Raw genomic sequence first — 25,866 nt, 5'->3', positions numbered from 1 at the left:
TTTTCTGAATGCAATAACTCAAGAGGAAGATAAACTAGGATTTTTATACTTAGACAACATGTACATTGACTAGGAGGCCAAGAGGTCAGCAGTGGCGGCTGCCAGTATCTTTTTATTTTATTGAATCTTTGAAGAATGTCAACGTTAACACAGTTTGAAAGGCATAACAATGTATTTTTGCAAAGACTGTTAGTTGAAAACTTGGCATTTCCTGGCACTTCCTCAAAACCCTTTAATAGAAAACTACAGCAGGTCAATAATATCTGAAAGTCCTTAAGAAATATGAAAAATAAAATCCGGCACAGACCTGACACGTGACCATAGAGATGCATCTGGCCCTTCGGTTGATCCATCTACTGTTAACTGAAGCCTCAGCAGAAATCCAGTAAAAGCATACCCGGATTTTAAAAAAAAACACACACACACAGAATGAAACATTATCAATCATGGATTTACCTTTCCAGAGTCCAGACCTCAACAGTACTGAACATTTTGAACAGAACAAAAGACAGCCAGCATCCAAAGTAGAGCTTTCAATGTCCTTCCAGATGCCCAAAGAGCTACTCCTGAAGACGACGTAAAGAAATTACAAGAAAGTTCAGGCTGTGTTGAAGAATAAAGGTGGTCATACCAAATATTCATTTTCAAGCTTTTTAGAATCATAAAATCTAAGATTTCTTATTATAGACTGTATTCCTATATATTTGTCAGTAAACTCATCCACCTATTCCCCATTTTTCTGGACAATTTGCAGAACTGTAACTGGCAATAAAAATTTTGCAGAGGTAACCAGGTGTCTGCTTTAAACCTGTTATACTGTTCTGCAGAGATGATTTTCATATATAGTTGCAGCTTTTTTATGTGTGAGGTGTGAACAATACCAATCCAGAAGAGTCGCAGTGTGTGAATTCATTATCTCATTGTCTTTGAACCAGGTTTACCTGCACCCAAATATCAATAAAGTATTATCTTGTGTAAGTGACTTGTAAAGTGTGTAAATAAAGTGCAACATTTCAGAAAAATGCAATCCTATGATGACATTTTTAAAGAGCAGTCTTCTTCTTGGGTAGTTTTTGCAAAGAGGATCTAAATTGTTCTTTTTGCTTAATACAAGTGCTTGATTGTCAATTGAGTCCGAATCTGTGGAGCCTTGAAAGTTTGAACATGTGGGGATCTGAATACTAAAACGGAAGAAAAGAAGAAGAAAAAAAGATCTAAATCAAGGAAAGAGCAAAAATTGCTCTTAAAACGAGTGATAGAAAAGAACATAATGGCATAATGTCGGTTTTCAAATAGAATTTTTTTGTAAACCAAAAGGCAGATTATGTGGGATCACAGAGAGAAGCCAAATGGCAAAAAAGAAAAAATAGTCATGCTTCATGTTGATAATGAAAACTAATTTACCTTCATTTAGCATTTTCATTCAGATCTTTAACTGTTGTGTTAATGTGTCTTACATGTGCAGGTGTCAGGGGTACATCAAAGCTCGGATGAAATCTGAGGAGAAGAGGAGGACACGCTTTCACAGTGGACACGGTGGGTGTCTGTGTGTGTCTGTATTTAATGTGGGATTTCACACAGGTAAGATGAGTGCGACAACATTTGTTGTAATTCCCAGGACTTTAGTTTTGCAAGAAGTTATACAAAGCGTGGTCACTGTTTGCCTTAGAGCAACAATTCTTATGCATTATGCATTTTTTATATTGTCATGAGCAGAATTTATGGACTCTCTTATTTTCTGTTGAATGAAACTCAGTTATTACAGTTCAATTCTTTGTAATTCCTGTTATGGCTCAAAAACAAAATAAGACCAAAAGGATGCATTTAAAGACACTGGTTCATTACAGTCCATCCACGTGCTGGTAGATAGGGTGGATTGATTTGGATTTGGAGCTTGTTCAAACCTACATTAGGCGAATGTTAGTGTGCAATGAAAAAAGATCAAAGCCAAATAGCCTTTTAAAAGAACTGATTAAGGCAAAAAAATGAAAACTGCAAGTAATCTTAAAAAGCAATGTTATTTTTAAATTTATATTCAGGTAAGAGTCAGGTATCCAGCCAATATAGGGCAAATATTAGGTTAACTGTACTTATTAAAAGAAGTTTTTTACAGTTAAAATGTCCTGCACCAATAACTACAAATTCAGGTATACACATATGTGGACTTTAAAATATATTTTTAAAACTCTAATGTCAGTCAGTAATCCAGAAAGCAGAAGATTAACCTGCAGCGCCAATGTTCCTTGTTTTTGTCGTTTTAATACTTTGAGTAAACACACACATTGCATCGTCTTACAAAATACAAAAAGAAATCCCTCTGTCTCGCTCACCATTGAGCATGCTATTGGTGAGATTTTGACTCTTAAAAATCCATTTCAAGTCCCCTCTCACTATGTTTGGGCTTTTGTCACACAGATTGGGCCTATTTTCTGTGCTAAATCACTCACAGTTTGCCAGAAACCCACTATTGGTTTTTTGACAAAACTGCTGTTCCAGTTAATAATTACAGTGGTGCTACAATTACAGATAAAAACAGGGTTATAGATTGCCCCATAGGGAGGACGTATTATTGTGCCCTGTGTTTTACTTAGGCAATTCAGTGAGAGCTCTTGTAGGATCCGATTTGAGGCCTGCAGGGAAACAAGTTTGGCTCTCGACACAAATCTAACAATTTTACCTGTGTGTGTTTGATTGGGGCTTTTTTTTATTGATCGAGAAGAGCATTAAAGACTGTGAGGAAAATATTGTAACATGCTGACATACCATTTTCTTGTCCTTTGGACACAAGGCCCATCTCTAAGTGTGCACTGCTACTGTTTGTGTGCAGGTAACTAATCTGGTTCTTCTCTATAGTGCAGCAGGTAAATGAAATTACAGGGAAATTGTTTACAGGTGATATGAGAACTAAAATTGGTACATATACTCTTTTATGATCACTTACTTACTGTGATTAATACTGCGTGTTTGTTCTGAATCCTCTGAAGCATCCATCTAGGTTTGCATGTTAATGTTAAAAATGCATTTATGGATGGAGCTCATGCCGTACTTTGAGTGTTAGGTGAGAGTAATAAAGCACTCTAATAATTGCAGTCAGTTTACCATAGACTAAACTGGGAAAGGATAAAACACTAATGAACTTACGACAGTCAGATTAGTTACAGGACTTACTCAGTACAACACCGCTGTGGTGCCGCCAGTCACCTCACAGCATGAGGGTTCCAGGCCGGAACCAGTCCAAGGACATGCTTGTCAGGTTATCGGGTGATTCTAAAGTGTCTGCTGGTGTGGCGGTACATGATTATCTCTCTGTGTTAGCCGGTGAAAAAATAAGCCGTTAAAAACGTTGATGACAGAGTGCGCCAGTGTGAGAGAGCTGAGCCAAGGGTAAAGAAGCCTTCATGCACTGAATTCATAAAATTCACTCATTGGCACCAGATGAATGTTAAATATCTGAATCTAGTTGTATGTATGAGTAAAAGGGTAATCCGTCAAGCTGGACAGCACTGTTACTGGACCACTGGAGCAGCATGTAACATATTATGTGTATCTGCAGTTATCTTGTTTTACTTCAAACAAACCAGCTCTGAGGAAGTTTTCAAGTAACACATCTGACTTGTTAAAATAATTCAAAATTAAGTGTAAAACTTCCAAAATTGATCAGTTATATGACATTCTGTAGTGAAAAATGTTGTTTCATAAAATGCAAAGGATGGCCAAATTGGAACATTTTGAAAATTTAAGTGGCTAATGGGATTTTGCAGAGGAACAAACACTCATATTTTGGTGCTTGTGTCCACATTTGATAATTATTTCAGTCATCTGCTGTCCTAATACTGCTCTCCGAGTCTTTTCCTTGATGGTGCTGGAAGTTGGACAGAGATTTTTTTCAGCAGCTTATTTAAGAATGAGTCTAATTTTACTTTATGCCAAACAGTAACAATGGCCTTGCTGATACATATGTACTTTTATGAGTCATTTCTTTCTATCCAGTAGAATGAAATCTATATGAGTCGCACCAGTTTTTTCTGTGCTATTTGTTCTTTGCTCGTGTGTGCTTGGGAGCCATCACCCAGGTGGGGGGATGCCACCAGGCTCAACAAACTGGTAGAAAAGGCTTGTTCTATTATAGAGCTGAGCTTAGACACCCTGGAGACAGAGGTGGGTAGACGAAGCCTTCAAGCTTCCACAACACAAGCTGACGCAGCTATAAAGTACATTTAGTCCCAAGCTCATCTGCTTGAGGTGTACCACGGACAACTTCCAGTTATCATTCGTGCCAGTCATAATGCACACCACTGCAGCAGCATCCCCAGCCTCAGCCAGAGAGGAAGATGCAGAATTCTAACTGTCTGCAATGTCTTTTTATACTGCTCTGGGGATTTTTTTTCCAGCTCTTTCTTTCTCTTTTTCTGCCCCCTTTTCCATCCCTTGACAAAATAACAGAAAAACCTCACAATATAAGAGACGCAAATAGTCGACCAATTATGGACTAACACAGTTGAATAAAGAATCACCTTCTCTTGCACAGTCTGGCTTCAGTATAACAGAATATCCTGCAGGCTTAGAGAAGCCAGATAATGACTTTATGCTTGCAAATGCTTCAGGTTTTGAATAGATTAACAAAATATGCACTGTGGTTGATAAAACTAATATCTGTTTGGGAAGAAAGTTTTCTCATTCAAGTCATGCAGGATGAGAATTTCATAATCAAATAACCTATCATTCAACGTCTCACTCTGAGACAAAGTTAAGAGATCTTTTATACCCTCCTGGACCTGATTAGATAATGTTAGATATGAGAATTTCCATACCTTATGTGTAAAAATCAATCATTCACTCAATCAATAAAAATTATCATTTTTTTTCCCTGGGCAGAATTCATCTTTAGTTCAGTTTGTGTTTAAAAACCCTTTCACAATCTCTTCTGAGCACATGTGTTTAACACTGTTCTCTCTGTCTGGTTGTGTGTCCTTGTTGTGGAGAAATGTGTAAGAACTTTATCCAACTTGTACTCATGTATTAAAGCAGTTCAACCTCATTTCTAACTTTTATGTGCTACTCCACAATATACATAAAAGAATACATTATATTGTCTGTTTCTCTTCTAGTCCCATTTTCTGGAATAAAGACCTATGTGGATCCAGATACATATGAAGACCCCACTCAGGCTGTGGAGGAATTTGCCAAAGAGATAAACCCCTCTTACATATGCATCGAGAGGGTGATAGGCGCAGGTAAAACAACTAATACAAATCAGTAAGTCGTGATAATTCATCGGATGAAACGGATGAAATCGGACTTCAACCCGGGTGTTTTTTCCAAGAAAGTGATACATAGGCATTTGCAAAACTTGCCAGTAATGTTTTTCTGCTATATAAAAAGAAATGCTGAAGCATATTAGTATTGGACCTTAGAGATGCTAACACTGCAGGCTTTGAATAATGGAGTTTGATGGTTCATTAATTTGAACAGATTGTGTCGGCTTATAAACCCCTGAGTAATTATGAAGGTGCCCCCTTCTCAGGGGTTTCTGTAATATGAGCTCCATCTGGTGGAACCCATGTGCAGTTGCATGGTTTTAAATATGTCAGACAACTAACTGTGCAGTAGGCCTAGTGGTGATGAATTTCATATATCTCCTCCAGTGATTAGGCTGCATGTCTATCTGAGTCATGTTCATTTTTATTTCGTCTGTCGTTTTCACTTTAGAGTAAGGATTCAGGAACAATACCCAGCATTTAATCTGTTTTCTAGTTTTTACTTTGAATATGTTTTATTATGTAAGTGAAAGGAAATCTTCTGTGTTCTGTAGGTGAATTTGGAGAAGTCTGCAGTGGCCGTTTGCGTGTACCAGGCAGGATGGACATCTCTGTGGCAATAAAGACCCTTAAGGGTGGTTATATGGACCAACAGAGACGAGACTTTTTGCGTGAGGCCTCGATCATGGGGCAGTTTAACAACCCCAACATCATCAGGCTGGAGGGAGTGGTCACTAAGAGTAAGCTCTTTACACAGCTTGACTTCCATTTCTTGTTTTTTTTGGGGGGGGGGGGGGGGGGGGGGGTTGCATTTTTGCAGTTGGTCTCTTTTCTTTCCGTTGAGCTGTCAAATCAAGTCCTTCTCCTTTTCCTCAGGCAGACCAATAATGATTGTGGTGGAGTACATGGAAAATGGAGCACTGGACTCTTTCCTCCGGGTAAGGGGAATGCATGTTCACACTGGTATGGTGCATTCCTGAAGATTGTCTTCTTCACACGCTGTTTGTACCCTCTCTGTCTTAATACCACCTCAGGCACATGATGGTCAGTTCACAGTGCTCCAGCTGGTTGGCATGCTGCGGGGCATCGCAGTTGGTATGACCTATCTTTCAGAAATGGGTTATGTTCACCGAGACCTAGCTGCTCGCAACATCTTGGTTGATGAAAGCTTGGTGTGTAAGGTCTCCGATTTTGGCATGTCCAGAGTTCTTGAAGATGACACCGAAGCAGCCTACACAGCTACAGTGAGTGCAGCTCCTGGAAGATTTTACAGCATCAATAATGATACTGAAGTCTGAATATCGCCCTAACAAGAGGATCCTGTGTTTCTATTTTGCGTTAGGGAGGAAAGATACCAATACGCTGGACAGCACCAGAGGCAATTGCTTATGGAAAGTTTTCCTCAGCTAGTGATGTATGGAGCTATGGCATTGTCATGTGGGAAGTGATGTCATATGGAGAGAGGCCCTACTGGGAGATGTCCAATCAAGACGTAAGTTGCTTTTCGCTCTAAACTCCTCAGTATAGTCAACACTTCATTCAATTTCTTGCAATTCTGTCTCTTGTATGAGGAGTGTAACTCTTTAAACAAATGAATGAATCATTGTTTTATTTGAGATTCAACAGTATGTTTACTGACATTCATCTCAGGTCATTTTATCTATTGAAGAAGGCTATCGTCTACCAGCACCAATGGGCTGTCCTGTGACGCTGCATCAGCTCATGCTACACTGCTGGCAAAAGGAATACAGCCAGCGCCCACACTTCAGTGATGTGCTGTCGTTCCTCGACAAACTCATAATTAATCCCAGTGGGCTGCTGAATCTAGCCAATGATGTTCAGAGGTAAGTATCGGATAACGCAGAGACTGTTTCCATTGTTTATATACAGTATATACAGACACTAAGATAGTGTAGAATCTGGAAAATATGGAGCTGTTCTGCACTGAAAATAAGGCAAATTCATTTTTCCTGGTCTTGAGTACAGTTACGACTATAGCATGTTGCTTTACATAAAAAACATCGAAAAAAATACATGCAATCATGATGGCATATATGACTATGCATGCATTTAAAAAAACATACACAAAAGTATGAGGACACATATAACCACGGTTAAAAGCATTTCAGCATAAACATTCAGGATGCAGAATGGGTGCATTTAACTACACAGAAAGGAATGTCTAAGAATTATAGCTACATAATTACACTACTAAAATTATGAGGTTTGACATGTATTGCATATTACTGTAGCGTCCCAGTGCATCACATCATAAACCAATAAAAATGTTGAACCTGAAGGAAACTATCAGAAAAGAATAGGTAGGTAAAGGTATAATTTTGATTGACTGGTAATTCTTATGCATCTAAACTGTTTATTCAAAGAATATTTCCTGTGTTTTTCTCTTTGCCATATCAGTTTCGCTGACTCCCCAGACGACATGCCAGATTACCCTCTTTTCATCTCTATCGGCGACTGGCTCGACTCCATCAAAATGAGCCAGTATAAGAACAACTTTCTTGCAGCAGGATACACGACGCTGGATTCTATTTCAATCATGAGCATAGAGTGAGCAGAGCCAAATTATACGGAGAGCAGTTACACTATCAAAACGTACACTAAAAGGAAACTAAGTTGCATAAAACAAGCAGGAAATATTGACACTGTAAAAAACACGATTCAACTATTGAGTTTTGTCCAGTGCTGTGCAGCTGTTTTTTAAATATCCTATTTTTTATGCTGTGTGTGCCTGCTGGTTTAACCACAGCACGGTCAAGAAACTTGAACTGCAATACTGTGCTAAAAGTCTTAAATTTGCTAGGAAAACAGGAAATCGGTATAGGGAATTATTGGAATATGTAGTATGTAAAGTTTTAAAAAAAAAACTTGGAAGTCATATTGGTATGACTACCTTACCTATTCTTCAACACAACCTGAACTCTCTTAGGTAAGCTTACTTGTAAGTTCTTTAAGTAGTCTTCAGGAACAGTTCTCCAGGTTTTTTAAGGACTTTCAAAGCTCGTCTTTAGATGTTGGCTGCCTTTTGTTCTGTTTTCTATAAAGACGATCCCACACTGCTTCAATAATGTTAAAGTCTGGTCTCTGGGGAGGCCAATCCATCCATTATGTGTTTTTCTTTCCAGGAATGCTTTTACTTCATTGGCAGTGTGATTGGAATCATTGCCATGCGGAAAATGAAACTGTTGTCAATCGGATATTTTCTGGATGGCATTTTCTGTTTTCATGATTTCATTTGAAAACATCCCCAACACCACTGACTGAAATGCACCCAGAAACCATGACACAGGTTCCACCGTGTTTTACACAGGGTTGTACACACTTACTGTTGTGCCTCTCTGACCTCCTTCATAGATACTGATGCTGGTTTGACCAAAAACTTCAAATGTGGATTCATCACTCAATCAGACCTACTGACACTGATACCTCAGGCTTTTCTCCTCCTTTCCCTTTGTTAAGAATGCTTCTTGACAGGCATCCTCATTTGAGACCACTTCTTTGCTTGTCTTTGCTGAATTTCTTTTTTCTGATTCTTAAGAAATTTACTTTCAGATAGTGTTCATCTACTGTGTAGAGGGTTTTTTTTAAGCCCTTTACTTCTTCTTTTGTACTCCACTTATCCAATTTCCTCTAATTTGTTAAGAACACACTGCATATTATGCAAAGATATGCCAGGTTTTCAGCTAATAGCACTTTGGGAATCATCTTTTTGGTACAAAAAAGCTCATGTTTGACAAACTGTGTTGTCATTGACAATTTTTAGACTGAACTAAAGAAACTGTAACAAATTATTTGTTTTTGCGACATACAGGTAGTAACACAACACTAATTCAGGTGCTTTTTTATGTTTGTACAATTTGTCAGTGTAAACCACCTTAAAAAATAAAGGACTTCACTGAAAATGAGTGATAAAGCAGCCAGTCCAAAGACGAGCTTTGGAGAACTATTGCTCAAGACCACTTTAAAAATTACAATGACGTTTGCCTCCTTGGATGTAAATTATTAAGAAATGTTGGCTCAAGACTTTTACACAGTACTGTAAGCCAAGTTTTATTCACATATGCTGACTGTGTAACATAAACTACAACACTGCCACTATTGTGCTTTCACGTTAAATGTGGTCATTGTTAACACCGTCAACTTTTTGCTTGTTACAGTTTTGTGTTTTCCTTGTTGTAGAAAGTAGGTTTGCTGTTCTTATCTCTTCTCTCCTCTTTCTTCAGTGACATCAGACGTATTGGAGTCTGTTTGATTGGCCATCAGAGGAGAATCATAAGCAGCATACAGTCCCTTCGCCTGCAGCTTCACCACATTCAGCAGAGTGGCTTTCAAGTGTGAGCCCATTGCACAGAGTCAGACTGTGTGTACAAACTGAGCTGGAAACAAGTTCCTTGGCATCGTCATTCAACTAATTGCACAAAACACCAGACTCTTAGGTGTAGCAGGTACCACATGCTGCTCGTATGAGAGCGGTCTGCTGCTAGACCACATGTGGTCTAGTTAGCACACACATCATCATCTGGATCATTATCAATACAGCCTCCACAACAACCAACCTCTGGCGTTGGCCAAATGCGGTCTCTTTATTATCTCAGCAAATACTAGCATTCACTTGAATTTAGGACTTCTTTTCTCTAGTGTCTATTCAAGTGTTCACCAATACCTCTTCTCTTTCCAAGTGACAATCCAATGGTTTGTATTGACTTTGAATGGTCTAAAGTTTCTTACCTCATGACCAGAGAAGATGAGGACAGGAGAAATCATTTGGTGATGTGTGGTACAGTGTGTGACTTTAATAACTACCTTTCCAGCTGGTTTATGAAACACTTCACTTAAAAGAATAAAGATTGACCGGATGGTAAAATACAATCATGTTTTTTGAACTGAAGACCGCTGAATGTCAAAAGATTTTATAGAAATGTATGTTCTCTCTTCATGATGATGCAGTATGTCTTGTACAAAAAGTCTTGTGAAAATTGTATGTTTTATCCAGTATGTTGGTTCCTGAATAAACAACCCTATTTTAATACTTAGTTTTCTCTCAGACTTTAACCACCCCTGGCCTCAATCTCTACATACGCCACACATTTCATTAGGTACACTTTGCCAGTACAGGATTACACCTTAAGTCAACAAGGTGTTGGAAACATTTTGATATATGGAATAGAAGTTTTCTGAATAGCTGATGCAAAACAGGATGCTATTTACATCAATTTGGACTCTATCATGTTGCAACAGAAATCAAGACTAATCAATCCAGTTAACATCTATAAAAACTTTCTGCTTTTGGTGAACTGTAGTCTCAGTGGTGCTTTTCTGAACTGTAGCCTCCGTTTTCTGCTCTCAGCTGACAGGAGTAACAAAAGGTATGGTCTTGTGCTGCTGTAGCCCATCTGCTTCAAAGTTTTGATGTTTTGTGTGTTCAGAAATGCTCATCTACATACCTTGGTTGCAATGAGTGGTTATCTGAGTTACTATTGCCTTCCCAGCTGGTCAAAACAGTGTGCCCATTCTCTTCTGGCATCAGGAAGGCATTTCAGCCCGAAGAACTGGCTGGATCACTGGGTGTTTTCCGTATTATTGACGGTTCTTTGTAAACTCTAGAGATGACTGGGCAGGAAAATCAACAGTTTCTGAAATACACAGGCCAGCATGTCTGGCACCAAAAACCATGCCAAATCATGCTTCACTTAAATCATCTTTTTTCCTGATGCTCAGTGTGAACCTCAGCAGGTCTTATTCACCTGTACTGAGTTCCTGCTCTGTGACTAGCTGAGAAGATATTTGCCTTAACAAGCAGGTGAACAGGTATACCTAATGAAGTGGCAAGGGAGCCAATTTCAGACACTCGCGCACACACACACACACACACACACACACACACACACACACACACACACACACACACACACACACACACACACACAGATGTCCATAGATGCCATCTCTCACTCAAAAACAAGTTATCTTAATTGTCACTCAGAAGACTGACACATTTTCTGTGTCACTGTCAGGTGAGTTTGTCACATGGGTGCTTATCAAAGGTGCTAGGTGAAAGCCATGTCTGGCCAAAGTAGGTGTTCAGTATGTAGACAGTTTTAGATTCTGTGAGAAATGTTGTTTTTTTATGGCTTACAGTCATTATTTTATATCAGAACTGTCTATAGGGATTTGCACTTAACAGTGAAAATATGTAGTTACACAATATTTTGGACAGTGAAGGTTAACATAAAAGTAGTTTGGTTCTCAGTATGTTAGTAATGTCTTGCTTATAAGACATCAGTAGATTAATTAAGACAAACAACAGACTATTGCTTCACTTTTAAAAATGTTTCTTGTTTATGATAATTTCAGATTAATTGTTTCATGGTTGTATTTACTTTGATTGTGTTTTTGGTGTGTTTCGTTCCCTTATTCTAGATAATAGAATAACTTGTTTTGGAAAGTGGATACTGTCAGTAAAGATCAGTATGAACATGAGCAGGGGTGTCAAACACCTTTTTAATCGGGGTCACATACAGCCCACTTTGATCTTTAAGTGGGCTGGCCCAATGAAACTCCCCTTTCTGTCCATGTAAAGACAGTCAACTAAACATTTAAACCCTGAAATATTTAAACAGAAGCAAAAGAAGTACATTTCCAGCAGTATTAGTTTTCTTTACATGATAAATGTGTAAAAATACAGAAAAAGCTCATTCCCCAGACGGTTCTGTATTTACAATAGCCATAATGTATAATATATTTAAAAATCAAGGTATTTTTAATCATTTGATATTTATTTATTTTTTTGTCTTTTTGGAATTTTATCGATTACTTCACTACTTTAGTGTAGTGTGAATGGCAGTGGGGGAGGTCCATATCAATAGAGAAAGCTGTAAAACATATATACAGTAAAATACAGTTCAAAAATCTTCACATTTTCCAAAGCCTTCCAGTGGGCCTGATTTCAGTCTTTGCCGGGGTGAATCTGCCTTCTAGGCCTTATGTTTGACACACCTTGCGTGCCTAAAACCTGGCTGCTAAAGGTATCAGATTGGAAGTAAGTTTTGTTCTGCCCTGTAGGGGTCAGACTAGAGTCAATTCGGTGGTCTCCCAGCAACACAGTGTAAATAACTCAGTGGGTTTTTCAGCAGGTCATGGAGCTTAAGAGGCAAGCAGAGAAATGAATGCAAAAACGATTTAATATTAAGTAAAGTGAAGTAAAGGGAAGGGAAGGGCGACTCGAACGTAGACACTCAAGCGAAAATTACAGGTAAAGTACATCTTCAATATACACTTTAGCACAGGATAATACAAGCTAACCATAGCTAAAGCATCACTAGCTGTCGTGGTAACTCAACGATGAACTATATTGCCTTGATGGCTGAGACTGTTCATTTAAATATCGAGTACCGCACTAGGCTTTAAAAGCCTACCGCGTTACGAGGGCTCGCTGATGTAAAGCTTGTGGAAAGAGGTTGGCTAAGGGTAACTAGCTTCAGTAACAACAAGAGATTAACGAAGTAGCAGTAGCGACTGATAATTATATTCTAGAGCCCACTAAGCACGTTAGCTGAGGCTAACGATAACAAGGTTAAATGTTGTTGGGTTTGGCGAGGCATAAACACAAACGCTATTTCTTGGCGTTATGCCGTCCATCTGTTATTGCAGCAACTTGAGTGTGAATGCTAATTATGCAGCAGAAATGTGAACTTGTTCAGTTTTCGCTGTCCCTTTGGTGATCTCAGAGCTAACGATGAGTACTGTAACTATGCTAGCAATGAAATATGAAACGTTTCCCACACAGGACACGTTCCCATTCCCATAAAGTCTAGATTACTCATTATTTTTGTAGAAGTGGCTTAATGTTATCGAACAACAACAGATAACATTATGTCGCACAGCCCAGTTACCGTGTGATTACATTCGGGGTCACCAGGCTAAAGTATAACATTTAAAAGGGTTCCTAGGACTGACTTGTTTCTGATAGCCATTGCATGTGATTAGCAACAGGTGGGTGATCAGTGCGTGACCACAGCTTCTTTAGAGTTGCAGGTCCTCATGTTGTGAATTTTCCAGGACACGTGAAGTACCCTGTATAATCTCCAGCACTTGCTGTAAAGTATTGCTGTATTCTAAATCTTTCTGTGTTTATGTTATGTTACTTGAAGGTCATAAAGACAGCTGATGGTTGCTGAGTAGCCAATGGGGTTGTTTGACAAGTTGGCGGGTTGGCTGGGCTTAAAGAAGGAGGTGAACGTGCTGTGTCTCGGTCTGGACAACAGTGGAAAAACCACCATCATCAACAGACTGAAGCCCTCGAATGTAAGTCTTTCTAATACAAGAGATGTTGCATCACTCATCTTTATGTTGATAACGCTGATGAGAAAGGTGAAGGTGGGGTGTAAGGGGTGGAGATGGGTGTCAGGGGTGATTTATGACAGAAGGATACCAGCAATAGTAAAACGAAAGGTTTAGAAGATGGTAAATGGTAAATGGCCTGTATTTGTATAGCGCTTTACTAGTTCCTAAGGACCCCAAAGCGCTTTACACAACCAGTCATCCACCCATTCACACACACATTCACACACTGGTAGTCAGACTTGCTATGATATATGGTTTGGAGACGGGGGTACTGACAAAAAGACAGGAGGCACAGCTAAAGATGGGTTAGGGTTAGGGTGACTACATCAGAGGGACGGTACAGGTCAAGCGGTTCGGAGACAAAGTTAGGAAGGCAAGTCTGACATGCTTTGGACTTGTGCAGAAGAGGGATAGTGGATATACTGGAAAGAGGATGTTGAATGTGGAGTTGCCAGGCAGGAGGAAAAGTGAAAAACCACAGAGAAGATTTGTAGATGTAGTGAAGGGGGGCGTGCAGGGGGTTGGTATGACAGAGGAGGATGTCAAGGATAGGGTGAGATGTAGCCAATACAATGAGAAAAAGACAGTACTGTAGAGGGAATGTTGCTACTACTAAATACTGTGTTTTCCCCACCTGAAGCTGCTAATGAGAACATGGTGCCCTTCTTTTTCAGGCTCAGGTACAAGATATTGTCCCAACAATTGGCTTCAGCATAGAGAAGTTCAAGACATCCAGGTAGCTGCTGTGGTTTAATATTGAATTGAAACCCAGTAATAAAGTATTGTCATCCTTTACATTATTGAACATCTGTTACAGATTAATATATTTTATTGCTTGTCTCGTTATTTACATAAACTTCATACACATGTGATTTTCTTCTCTTCTTCTAGTCTTTCTTTCACAGTGTTTGACATGTCAGGTCAAGGCAGATACAGAAACCTTTGGGAACATTACTACAAGTGAGTGTGATCCCAAAACAGCCTTTGCAAGATTTTTGTTTTGATATACGTTAATTAATATCTCTCATCTCTTCCCAGGGAAGGCCAGGCTATCATATTTGTCATTGATAGCGCAGACAAACTGAGGATGGTAGTGGCCAAAGAAGAACTGGACACATTACTAAATCATCCTGGTAAGGATTTTTTTTTTTTAGCCACTTGTTCACATATTTATTTTGTGTAAAATTAAATCAGGTTTAAAGGTTTCTTTTTTTTAATTGCCTTTTTAAATTTAGTTTCAAAATATTGTTCATTTATTTGAAGCTAATAACATTTCTAATTAACAGCACAACTCTGAAACTTTAATCTCTCTCTCCTTGCAGATATTAAACACCGGAGGATCCCCATTCTGTTCTTTGCTAATAAGATGGATATGAGGGATGCTCTGACTTCAGTTAAGGTCTCACAGCTGCTGTGTTTGGAGAACATCAAAGACAAACCCTGGCACATCTGGTACGAGCTTTTACTTTTATGTCATTGCCATTGAAGCAGTGTAGTTATTATAGACACAACAGCTACACTGCAGTCTGATGTGAGCATACCAGCACCATTCGCGGTTTTCCTGATGCATCACATTATACGAAAGTCCATTTCAAGGGCAGAACAAGTTTTATTACACAGCATGCAAGTTTGTTTTTTGTTATTGTCTGGTGTACGATCATATTGAACTAAGATGCCCAAACTGTACTGATCACTTCCTCTCGGCGGAAGTCCAGGATATTAATACTGGGACATTTATATTGTATGACTGGAAATAGTTCTGATGAACATCTATTTTTCAGTTCAGTTTTATTTATACAGCACTAAATCACAACAACACTCGCCTCAAGGCGCTTTGTATTGTAAGGTAAAACCTACAATAATACATACAGAGAAAAACCCAACAATCATTTGACCCCCTATCAGCAAGCACTTTGGCGACAGTGGGAAGGAAAAACTCCCCTTTAACAGGAAGTAACCAGTTAGGATGATGGGAGGAAGACAGGATAAATCTGCCATCTGCCACAAGATGTCATATTAACCCAGCAAAAATATTTCTATCTCTTCACTGTTACACTAGAACATTTACTTCAGTGACCTGAGACTAAATTACTCTATTGATTGACACAAGCTCGTTAACACTTGACAATGAAAATGAATATTTTTTTATCCTTCACCAGAACAAAAAATATACGGAACCTTCTGCGATTTTATTCCTTTTTTTATGCTGGTTGCAGATAAGATATATTATACATCTTATTATATGTGTTATCTTCATATATTATGAATTATACAGTGTCACTTGGTGCACATTGTTAAATCTAAACATGGAAGAAAGAAATTAATTCCATGTTCTGTGCAAGTGACACCACACACAGCTAAGCATACTAAGAGTATCCCATGTTAAATCACAAGACTGACAAAAAACCCTAAATAGGGATTTGTTACACAGTGGTTAATGGATTTCTTTCGATTTGCCTTTGCACCCTCAGTATTAAGGATGTGGATTTGGCAAAGCAGTCACTTGAAGGTTTTCTGCTTTGTGCTTTTATCAGTGTGTATTTTGATATTTTTCAGTGCCACCAATGCTCTGACAGGAGACGGTTTACAGGAGGGAGTCGACTGGTTACAAGGTATAGTAGGAATGAATATACATGAAAATGGGGAAAGTGGACATCCACTAGTGAGTTCATCTCACAGTGTAGTTCACTGTTAACCATTAGAGTACATATTACATACATTTTAAATGACTTTCAAGATTTATACAGTTAGTTTTTTTGTTTTTTTTTAACAGGCGTATTTTTCTGTCTATAAGGCGCACTTAAAATCCTTTAATTTTCTCAAAAACCAACAGTACAGTACAGTACCGAAGTCGGGAGCATTGCGGAGTAATCAGGGTCCAAACTCCGCTTCAGGTCCCCAAGGTCAAACGATCACTGCGGCATTAAAAACTGTCTAAATTCTTTCATCTTTAATAAAATGATCAATGTTATTGCTTTACCAGGTGTAACAATTAAGTTTAACATCTAGGCATCCATGAAAACAGAATTTATTATATTTTAACGGAGATGGAAGTTAACAGGAAGTTAACAGGAAGTTAGCTTGCTAGTTTCCACCTAAATATGATATAGCATGTTCTGACTGAGAGATTTCTGAAAAAAATTAAAACGTACAGCTCTGCTATCACTTCCAACATAAATGAAGACAGAAAACTAAACAGCAGTGACTTCTGTAGTTGTTACTAAAGTTGAACTAGCTGGTTTATAATGATGTGCTACGTGATCGCTAGCGACACAGCTAGGTTTGCATAACATAAACACAGTGAAGCTGGAGGATGAATGCTAACTTTTTCCACTTGATAAAAGTTAACAAGAACGTTCCTGATGGTTAGAGACAAATGCAGTCGCATGGCAGGATGCTGTAAACGGACCGAACTTCAGTCAGGAGAACAACTGAGATAATCCATCCACAATATAAAGTCGGTTATTAATATACTGCAACAACATGGGAATAGAGCATGTTGTTGCAGTATATTAATAATACAGGCCGTACCGCAGTGGAGGAAGCAAGAAGAATGAGTTGAATAAAGTTTGACTTATCAGACTGTTTTGTTTCACTTAATACACCTTATAATCTGGTGCACCTTATGGTCTGAAAAATATGGTAACCCCATAATTCAGCCACGTGTAAAACTACGCTTAGCAGGAGTAACTTGAAGTAAACCTTTTCTTTATGACTTTATTGGCCTTTCACATGAAGGAGGAAATTCCAGTCCACTTTTGGTTTACTCTTCTTTACAGTGTTGTTTTGGTTCATTGAGGTTTGCTTGCATTTTATGCACAGCTCTCTTAAGGTCTCAATAGATTCTTTTCTTTTTCAGCCGTTCTGTTGTAGATTTGCTGCTGTGCTTGGGATTATTGTCTTGCTGCATGATGCAATTTCAGCCAAGCTTTAGTTTTTTTACAGATGGTTTCCTCTGTAAACTTTGATATAGAGAGGCGTTCATGGTCAACTTAGTGACTGCCAGGTGCCAAGGTATCGTAGCTGCAAAACCAGCCTAAATCATCATCACCGTGCTTGAAAGTTGGTATGAGGTTTTTGTGCTAATATGCTGTGTTTTGGTTTTCAGCAAACATTGCGCTGTGCATTATTGCCAAACACCTCTATTCTGGACTGATATGTCCAAAGGACATTGTTCCAGAAGTTTGCAATTTTCTATTTAGACAGAATAGGCTTTTTCCTGGGAACCCTTCTAAGGAATCCATACTTGTTCAGTCTTTTTCAAATTTTACTGTTGAACTTTAACATTTAGTATACTAAGGCCTGTAGCATCTGAGATGTAACTCTGACCTTTGTGTGAATTTACTGGGAGATCCACTGCTGTTAACGCACAACAACTGCCAAAACCTTCTGTGTTTATAGTGGTGCTCGCACTTGCTGATCATCAATTAATCAAGTGTATTTGATAGCAGCACCAGGCTGCCTCTTATCCTCTTAATTCTAACGGAAGCAGTAAGGGTGCACTTAGGCTGCGTTCACACTGCAGGCGAAGGCGCATCAAATCTGACTTTTTTGACCCTATGCGACCCATATCCAATCATGGTATGTGTCACGGGGGTGGAACGGACTCAGGCGCAGACTGAGGTAGCACAGTTCAACGACACTTTATTAATCACACTGGTGCGCTATATACACGTGAAGGGAGGGGGGAAACACCAGGGTCCCGGGGATCAATAGGCTGGGGAGACACACTTCTTCGCACTCGCTCTGCTCCTCGTCCAAACAGTCTCCACACAAGCAGCTCAGCTCACTTTCCTACTCACGGGGTCCAGGGGTCACAAAAGGGCTGATCCAGGTAAACCTGTTTACACAGACGAGGGTAAGTCGAAGGCAAACACGGGAACAGTAGAATCGCAAGGAAGCCAGGCAATACTAACGAGAGTTACTCAATATTCCAGCGACGAATAGCTCAGAGCCCCAGCCTTAAAAGCCAGAGAACTGCAATTCGCTTGAGATCAGCTGCAGGTGCGTGGGCCAAGGGCAGGAGCCCAATCAGAGCTCCGCCCAGGCAGACAGGTAGGAGAGAGAGAGCGAGAGAAAAACAACAAACACTTGTGGCCACACTGGGCTGGCCGGGGAGACACAGGGACCATGACAGTACCCCCCCCTCAACGGGAGCCTCCCGGCGACCCACCAGGCTTACCCGGGTGCAGGCGGTGGAAGTCCCGGAGCAGACCCCTACCCACGATAGCCGACCGGGGCACCCAGGAACGTTCCTCTAGCCCGTAGCCCTCCCAGTCAACCAGGTACTGAAAACCCCGACCCCGGCGGCGGGAGTCCAAGATGCGCGAGACGGCGTAAACCAGCTGGCCACCGACGAGCCGGGGGGGCGGCGGGGGCCTGGAAGGAGGGCACAACGGGCTGGAGACCACTGGCTTGACCTGAGAGACATGGAACACATCATGAATACGCATATTGCGTGGCAGAGCCAAGCGGACGGAAGCAGGGTTGATTACAGCACTGATTTCAAACGGGCCGATGAAGTTGGGGGTGAGTTTCTTAGATTCGGCACGTAAGGGCACGAAGCAACTCTTGGTTGATGCGCTCTGTTTGGCCGTTGCTTTGCGGGTGGAAGCCAGAGGAGAGGCTCACCTTGGCTCCTATGGCAGAGCAGAACTCCCTCCACACCCGCGACGTGAACTGAGGGTCCCGGTCCGAGACAACGTCCTCAGGGATGCCATGGAGCCGAAAAACATGCGTGGTGAGGAGTCGGGCAGTCTCCAAGGCTGTGGGGAGCTTAGGAAGCGCAATGAAATGGGCAGCTTTGGAGAAACGGTCAACGATGGTCAATATTGTAGTGTTACCTGCAGATGGTGGCAGACCAGTGACGAAATCCAGAGAGATGTGGGACCAGGGTCGGCTGGGTGTGGAGAGTGGCTGCAGACGTCCAGACGGATGTTGATTGGAGTGCTTATTTTGAGCACAAGTGGTGCAGGCGGTGACGTACTCCCGTGAGTCTTTAATGAGGGCGGGCCACCAGAAATACCTGCGCAGGAATGCAGTGGTGCGGTTAACTCCTGGATGGCAGGAAAAACGGGCCGTGTGAGCCCACTGGAGCACCCGGGACCGGACAGCCGCCGGAACAAAGAGTCGATCAGGGGGGCCCGTGCCAGGATCAGGGTCGGTTTCTTGTGCCTCCCGGATGAGCTCTTCGATCTCCCATGTAACTGCTCCAATAACACAGGAAGTAGGCAGAACAGATCCAGGGTCGGACTCCTCTCCGACTGGGGCGTATTGCCGGGAAAGAGCGTCTGGTTTAACGTTACGGGAGCCTGGCCTGTAAGTGATGGTGAAATTAAACCGGGTGAAGAACAAAGCCCACCTGGCCTGCCGTGAGTTGAGCCGCTTCGCCGAGCGGATGTATTCGAGGTTTTTATGATCGGTCCATACAATGAACGGCTGTGCAGCCCCCTCCAGCCAGTGCCTCCACTGCTCCAGAGCCAGCTTTACGGCCAGATGTTCGCGGTCTCCGATGTCATAATTCCTCTCGGCTGGGGAAAGACGACGAGAGAAAAAGGCACAGGGGTGGAGCTTACCCTCGAATTGTTGGGAGAGCACGGCCCCTACTCCAGACTCCGATGCATCCACCTCCACAACGAACTGCAGGGAGAGGTCCGGCTGGCGAAGGATCGGGGCGGTGGCGAACCGTTCCTTGAGGTGAGAGAAGGCTTCCTGAGCCAGCCGGTCCCAGTGGAATGGCACCTTGGGTGACGTTAACCTAGAGAGAGGCAGAGCAACTTTACTAAAATCCCTGATGAAACGTCTGTAGAAGTTAGCAAACCCCAGAAAGCGCTGAAGCTGCCGGCGATCGGGTGGTTTGGGCCAGTCCAACACTGCCTGAACTTTTGCCGGGTCAGGTTTCAAATCCCCTTTGGTGATGATGTAGCCCAGAAATGCCACTGAATCCATGTGGAAGTCACATTTCTCTCCTTTAACAAAGAGCCTATTCTCCAGCAGGCGCTGCAGGATCTGCCTCACATATACCTCATGTTCCGCTTTAGACTTGGAGAAGATGAGAATGTCATCTAAGTAGACAAAAGCACATCGGTTAATAAAGTCTCTGAGAACATCATTAACAAGAGCCTGGAACACGGCCGGGGCGTTGGTCAGGCCGAACGGCATCACAAGGTACTCGAAATGGCCTAGGTGAGTATTGAAGGCCGTTTTCCACTCATCCCCTTCACGGATTCTCACCAGATGGTAGGCATTGCGCAAGTCCAACTTACTGAAGATCGTGGCACCCTGAAGTAACTCAAAAGCAGAAGAAAGAAGGGGCAGAGGATACTTGTTACGAACGGTGATTTTGTTAAGCCCGCGATAGTCGATACAGGGGCGAAGGGTCTTGTCTTTCTTAGCAACAAAGAAACACCCCGCTCCCACTGGGGAGGACGACGGCCGAATGATGCCCGCAGCGAGAGAGTCTGCAATATACTTCTCCATAGACTCCCTCTCTGGCTGAGAAATGCTGTACAAACGACCAGATGGAAGCGGAGCCCCAGGCAGGAGATCAATCGCACAGTCATACGGTCTATGAGGGGGAAGTGAACGCGCCCCGTCTTTACTAAACACTTCAGCCAAATCATGATAAACACGCGGGACCGAGGTCAAATCCGGGGGCTCGACCGGCTGGTCAGACCCTGGAGATGTGGTTGGAGCAGGTGCAGCTTTGAGACAGTTCATGTAGCAGTCATTGCTCCACCCGGTTACTCTCTCTTTCTTCCAATCGATGTGCGGATTGTGCTGGAGCAGCCATGGATAACCCAATACAAGGGGGGTGCGCAGTGCTTGAAACACGAAAAGCTCGATGCACTCTGAGTGGTTACCCGAGAGAGTAAGAGACAGGGGTTCTGTGATTTGGGTTATGTCCGACAAGCGTTGCCCAGACAGGGCTGTGACAGCAAGTGGATCGGGTAGGGCGTGTAGTGTGACGTTTAGCTTTTTCGCCAGAGCGATGAAACTCTGCTCAGCACCTGAATCCACTAGAGCTTGAAGAGAGTGGGTAACATTCTTAATGGTGAGTTTTGCAGGTAACATAAGCCAGGGGAGAGAACTTTTAGTCGTTATATCGCCCACCAGTATTCTCTCAACTACTGGCGAGCGCGCCCTTTTGCCCGTGCGCGGCATGAAGAGGCAAAATGGCCCTGACGGCCGCAATATAGACACTCACCGGCGGCCATACGCCATTGACGTTCTGCGGGCGAGAGCTGCGAACGTCCAAGTTGCATGGGCTGCTCCTCCTCCTCAACCTCGCCGTGCTCGCGTGCCGCTCCAGGCCCCGGTGAGGCGTCCCTCGGTGGCCGAGGCTGAGCGAAGCGACGTTGCGTGCTTCGCCGTGCACACAGGCGATCGTCTATTCAGATGCATAGGGACATGATCGCACCTAAAGAGGAGGGTAACTCACGCACCATCAGTTCATCTTTAATCTCCTCGCTCACATTATTTAGCAGTGCCGTCTTTAATGCTTCCTGCCCCCACCCCGCTTGCGTCGCTAGTGTCCCAAAGTCAACTGAAAAATCTGCCATGCTCCGCTTACCTTGCTTCAGATTCATGAGGCGGAGCCCAGCCGCCGCAGCAGTGGAGCCTTTATCAAAAACACTCCGAAACAGAGACAAAAAATCATCATAAGTGATTTCGGGACTAGCGCTCAGCACGGCTTGTGCCCAGGTCAGCACACGATCTTGTAGCAACTGAACAAAATATGAGATCTTACTCCCGTCATTAGAGAAGGCATGAGGCCGCTGGCGAAACTGGAGAGAGCACTGCATAAGAAAACCCGCACACTTCCCTACATCCCCTGAAAACAGCTCAGGTGTGGGGAGATTAAACTCACACACAGCCGGGATCGGAACCGGTGAGGCAGCACGTACTGCGGAGCTTGATGACACCTGGGCGGGTTCGCTGGTAGGCGAGGGTTCCGGCAATGGAGTGCGCTGAGCAGCTGCTAGCGTTAAGGCAGCGACATTCTCGCTGAGGTGAACAAGTATTCGCTCGTGGCGTTGTAAGATCGCTTCCATTGTGACCGGGGCGGAGGGAGACGGGGAGGAAGCTGAATCTGCTGAGTCCATGGTGGCTGGAATATTCTGTCACGGGGGTGGAACGGACTCAGGCGCAGACTGAGGTAGCACAGTTCAACGACACTTTATTAATCACACTGGTGCGCTATATACACGTGAAGGGAGGGGGGAAACACCAGGGTCCCGGGGATCAATAGGCTGGGGAGACACACTTCTTCGCACTCGCTCTGCTCCTCGTCCAAACAGTCTCCACACAAGCAGCTCAGCTCACTTTCCTACTCACGGGGTCCAGGGGTCACAAAAGGGCTGATCCAGGTAAACCTGTTTACACAGACGAGGGTAAGTCGAAGGCAAACACGGGAACAGTAGAATCGCAAGGAAGCCAGGCAATACTAACGAGAGTTACTCAATATTCCAGCGACGAATAGCTCAGAGCCCCAGCCTTAAAAGCCAGAGAACTGCAATTCGCTTGAGATCAGCTGCAGGTGCGTGGGCCAAGGGCAGGAGCCCAATCAGAGCTCCGCCCAGGCAGACAGGTAGGAGAGAGAGAGAGCGAGAGAAAAACAACAAACACTTGTGGCCACACTGGGCTGGCCGGGGAGACACAGGGACCATGACAGTATGACAGTGTGAACGGCACAAATCCGATATTTTCAAATCCGATCTGGGTCACTTTTGTATGTGGTACTGAATCCGATACATGTCTGATGTTTCAGAAAGCGACTGCTGTTTGAACGGTCATGTCGCATTAAATTCGTCTTTTACATCACTGACACAAGACAGACGCCAATTATCAGCTCCAGAGAAGACATCGTGAACACTTCCTGGCCATCCAGTGTAGATGTCAGTGAAACTGTTGGAAAAACAACGTTGGAGAAACGTGAACATTTTATTTGTACTGTATAATCTGCAGATTCTTACAGAAATCTGCAACTATCCTTTGAAGCACCGCTCCTCTCTAAAACAGCAATAAGGATAATTATTAGGCCATATCTAAATAACAAAATAACCTTATAATTTAAAGCAAGATTGGGAAACATAAAGTCCAAAACAGTCAAACAATACTGTTTGGTCTGGGTCTAAACAGAGCGCATTTTGTGTGACGTCTTCTTTAGCGCATGCGGGCCGCTTTGAGGGTTCACACTAGAGCGTGTTTACTGTCACATTTTATTTGTAGTGTGAAGAAGCAGACAAAAAATCGGATTTGATCAAAAAATCGGAATTGAGCATTAAGACCTGCAGCGAACCTGCTTAGTTCTTCACATGACTGCATACAGTCCTAAGAAAACTGTCTTGTTCACACGACTAGTTGATAATCTTATTTTTTCATGCCTTTTTTGGAAAATTTTCAAATATCTTTTTGTTCAGCATATCAGAATGGTCATGTGTTTTATGTCATTGAGCAAAGCACAGTGTGTTCTGCATCGTCATATTATTTTTCTTTTTTTTAACATTTAATGCTCTCGCTAAAATCCTGCCATAGATCAAATTATGCAGTGAGTACTAAATGCTGTGTTGTCTTATTGTTATGCTGTCTAGTAGATTTTATTCAAAATTAGTTCTACCTTACTGATTTACTGTCAGTGTGCCTTGGTTAGTGGAGAATAGGATTATTTGGGTGTAACAGTGAACCATGCCTAGATGTGTACCCTTTCCTATATCCTTAATAATGATGTCAGATTCATAAAGGAATGCTCTGCTCTGACCATTATCGCTTAATTATCGAGTCGTCAGTTTAACGTGGAGTCAGAAGGTTCATAGAATCAATGTTACTGCAGCATATGCCATTTTCTCCACAGACGACTTGGTCAGTATTCTGGTTTCCTGCATCATAAGTGATAGCAGTGCATAAATGAAACCTGTGCTGTATATTCCTTCTTAACCATACTTCTCACTTTTTTCCAGATCAAATCAAAACAATGCGAACATGAGGGCGTGAAGGGGCATCGGCCAGAAGTCGCAGTCTAGTCTTTTATTTGTACCAAAATTCAATGTTCAGAATGGGTTTTTGTTTTTTTTCATTAATGTATTTTTGTCAGTCGAAAAAACTTGGTATCAGTAAAAAAATGTAAAGAATGAATTGACTGTGAGGAAAAGGTCAGTGAGAAATCTGTGACTGAAGACATGGCAAAGTGCTCATGTTTAAAATTCCTCATGGACGTTTTGAAAGGAAAAATAATATTTAAAGCATTCTCTCACTGAAGAAGTCTGTTTCCATTTATCTCATCCCTTATTGTGTCCTTTTCCCCACTGACTCACGATTCATTTCCACTGCGCCATTACAGCAGGAGATAAATGCTGTGCTCTGAAATTTTATGGACGCTTTTTGAGAGCCTCCATATATCACACAAATTTCTAAAAGTCAAACAATTTTGGGAAATAAGTGAAAGATTTTTTTTCCCACCTCTGACATATGCCAAATGCTCTCTTATTTTCAACTTTTTGTGTTTCTCAGGGCCACTGAGGATACATTTCAATCTATTGCTCTCATATATATCTTCAGCATAGGCAAATCTTCTGCTGTTTGTGTCGTTAATACCAAATATTTTCACGTATTCCAGTGCGTCGCCTTTTTTCAAGTTTGCATAGAGGGCCATTTCACTGCCGCATTAAAAGAAAACAGCAACAGCTGTTACCTTATTGCAGCTAACATCACATGCAGCTCTGCTTTGTGTTTGATAACCATTGTTCCAGTTGTAGTCGAAGTGACAAAATTGTAAAATAAGTCGTGTGTATTTTTGTTCATGGGTAACAGTAACTGTAGGGTCTAGAGATCAGTTACCGAGCTGTAAAATGATTTTCATACACGATTGTAATGCTAGCCTGTAATGTTTGTTTGAAAGTATTTTAACGTTTTCCTTTTTTTGCCTTATTTCATTGCTGAAAGGAAAATGTATCAAACATTGTGCTTCTTAGAATTGACTGATGGTACTTGTGATCAGAAGGCAGACCAGCTAAACAAAACATCTGCTCAGTCTGCACCAAGTCAAGAACCCAAGCTTTTTGTCCTGTGCTTTAGCTGGCTGAAAGCTTGCATTAAAAACAAGTACAGATCTGACTGTGTGGTTGCATTTTTGGGGGTTTGTGGGTGTGTTTGTCAGGATCCATCCCCTAATTGAGCTTTAAATTAAAAATGAATCATTTTCAGTGTTTTGGGTGCTTTCAGGGTACAAATCCCAAATATTGTTTTGTTC

General features: G+C 41.9%; 2 protein-coding genes across 2 annotated transcripts in view; both read left to right on the top strand.

Moving 5' to 3' along the window:
* LOC308398709 (ephrin type-A receptor 6-like) overlaps window positions 1-9,684 on the top strand; it is a 74,532-nt gene extending 64,848 nt beyond the window's left edge. Inside the window, exons 13-21 of the mRNA XM_080885482.1 lie at window positions 1,466-1,536; window positions 5,109-5,234; window positions 5,813-5,998; window positions 6,135-6,196; window positions 6,293-6,502; window positions 6,601-6,750; window positions 6,909-7,102; window positions 7,677-7,826; window positions 9,500-9,684. Of these exons, the coding sequence (XP_080741608.1) occupies window positions 1,466-1,536; window positions 5,109-5,234; window positions 5,813-5,998; window positions 6,135-6,196; window positions 6,293-6,502; window positions 6,601-6,750; window positions 6,909-7,102; window positions 7,677-7,826; window positions 9,500-9,614 (1,264 nt within the window). The 3' untranslated portion in view covers window positions 9,615-9,684. The remainder of the gene's footprint in view (window positions 1-1,465; window positions 1,537-5,108; window positions 5,235-5,812; window positions 5,999-6,134; window positions 6,197-6,292; window positions 6,503-6,600; window positions 6,751-6,908; window positions 7,103-7,676; window positions 7,827-9,499) is intronic.
* A 2,678-nt stretch (window positions 9,685-12,362) lies between these two features.
* arl6 (ARF like GTPase 6) lies at window positions 12,363-25,725 on the top strand. Its single transcript, XM_080884624.1, has 8 exons — window positions 12,363-12,528; window positions 13,427-13,580; window positions 14,294-14,355; window positions 14,511-14,579; window positions 14,658-14,752; window positions 14,942-15,071; window positions 16,176-16,231; window positions 24,578-25,725. Exons 2-8 carry the CDS (start codon window positions 13,461-13,463, stop codon window positions 24,601-24,603), a joined length of 558 nt encoding a protein of 185 aa, XP_080740750.1. The 5' UTR covers window positions 12,363-12,528; window positions 13,427-13,460; the 3' UTR covers window positions 24,604-25,725.
* The last annotated feature ends 141 nt before the right edge of the window (window positions 25,726-25,866 follow it).

The sequence above is a fragment of the Rhamphochromis sp. 'chilingali' genome (assembly GCF_963969265.1).
Source record: "Rhamphochromis sp. 'chilingali' genome assembly, chromosome: 6".
Classification (NCBI taxonomy): Eukaryota; Metazoa; Chordata; class Actinopteri; order Cichliformes; family Cichlidae; genus Rhamphochromis; species Rhamphochromis sp. 'chilingali'.
This window is presented reverse-complemented; position numbering and strand designations above follow the sequence as displayed.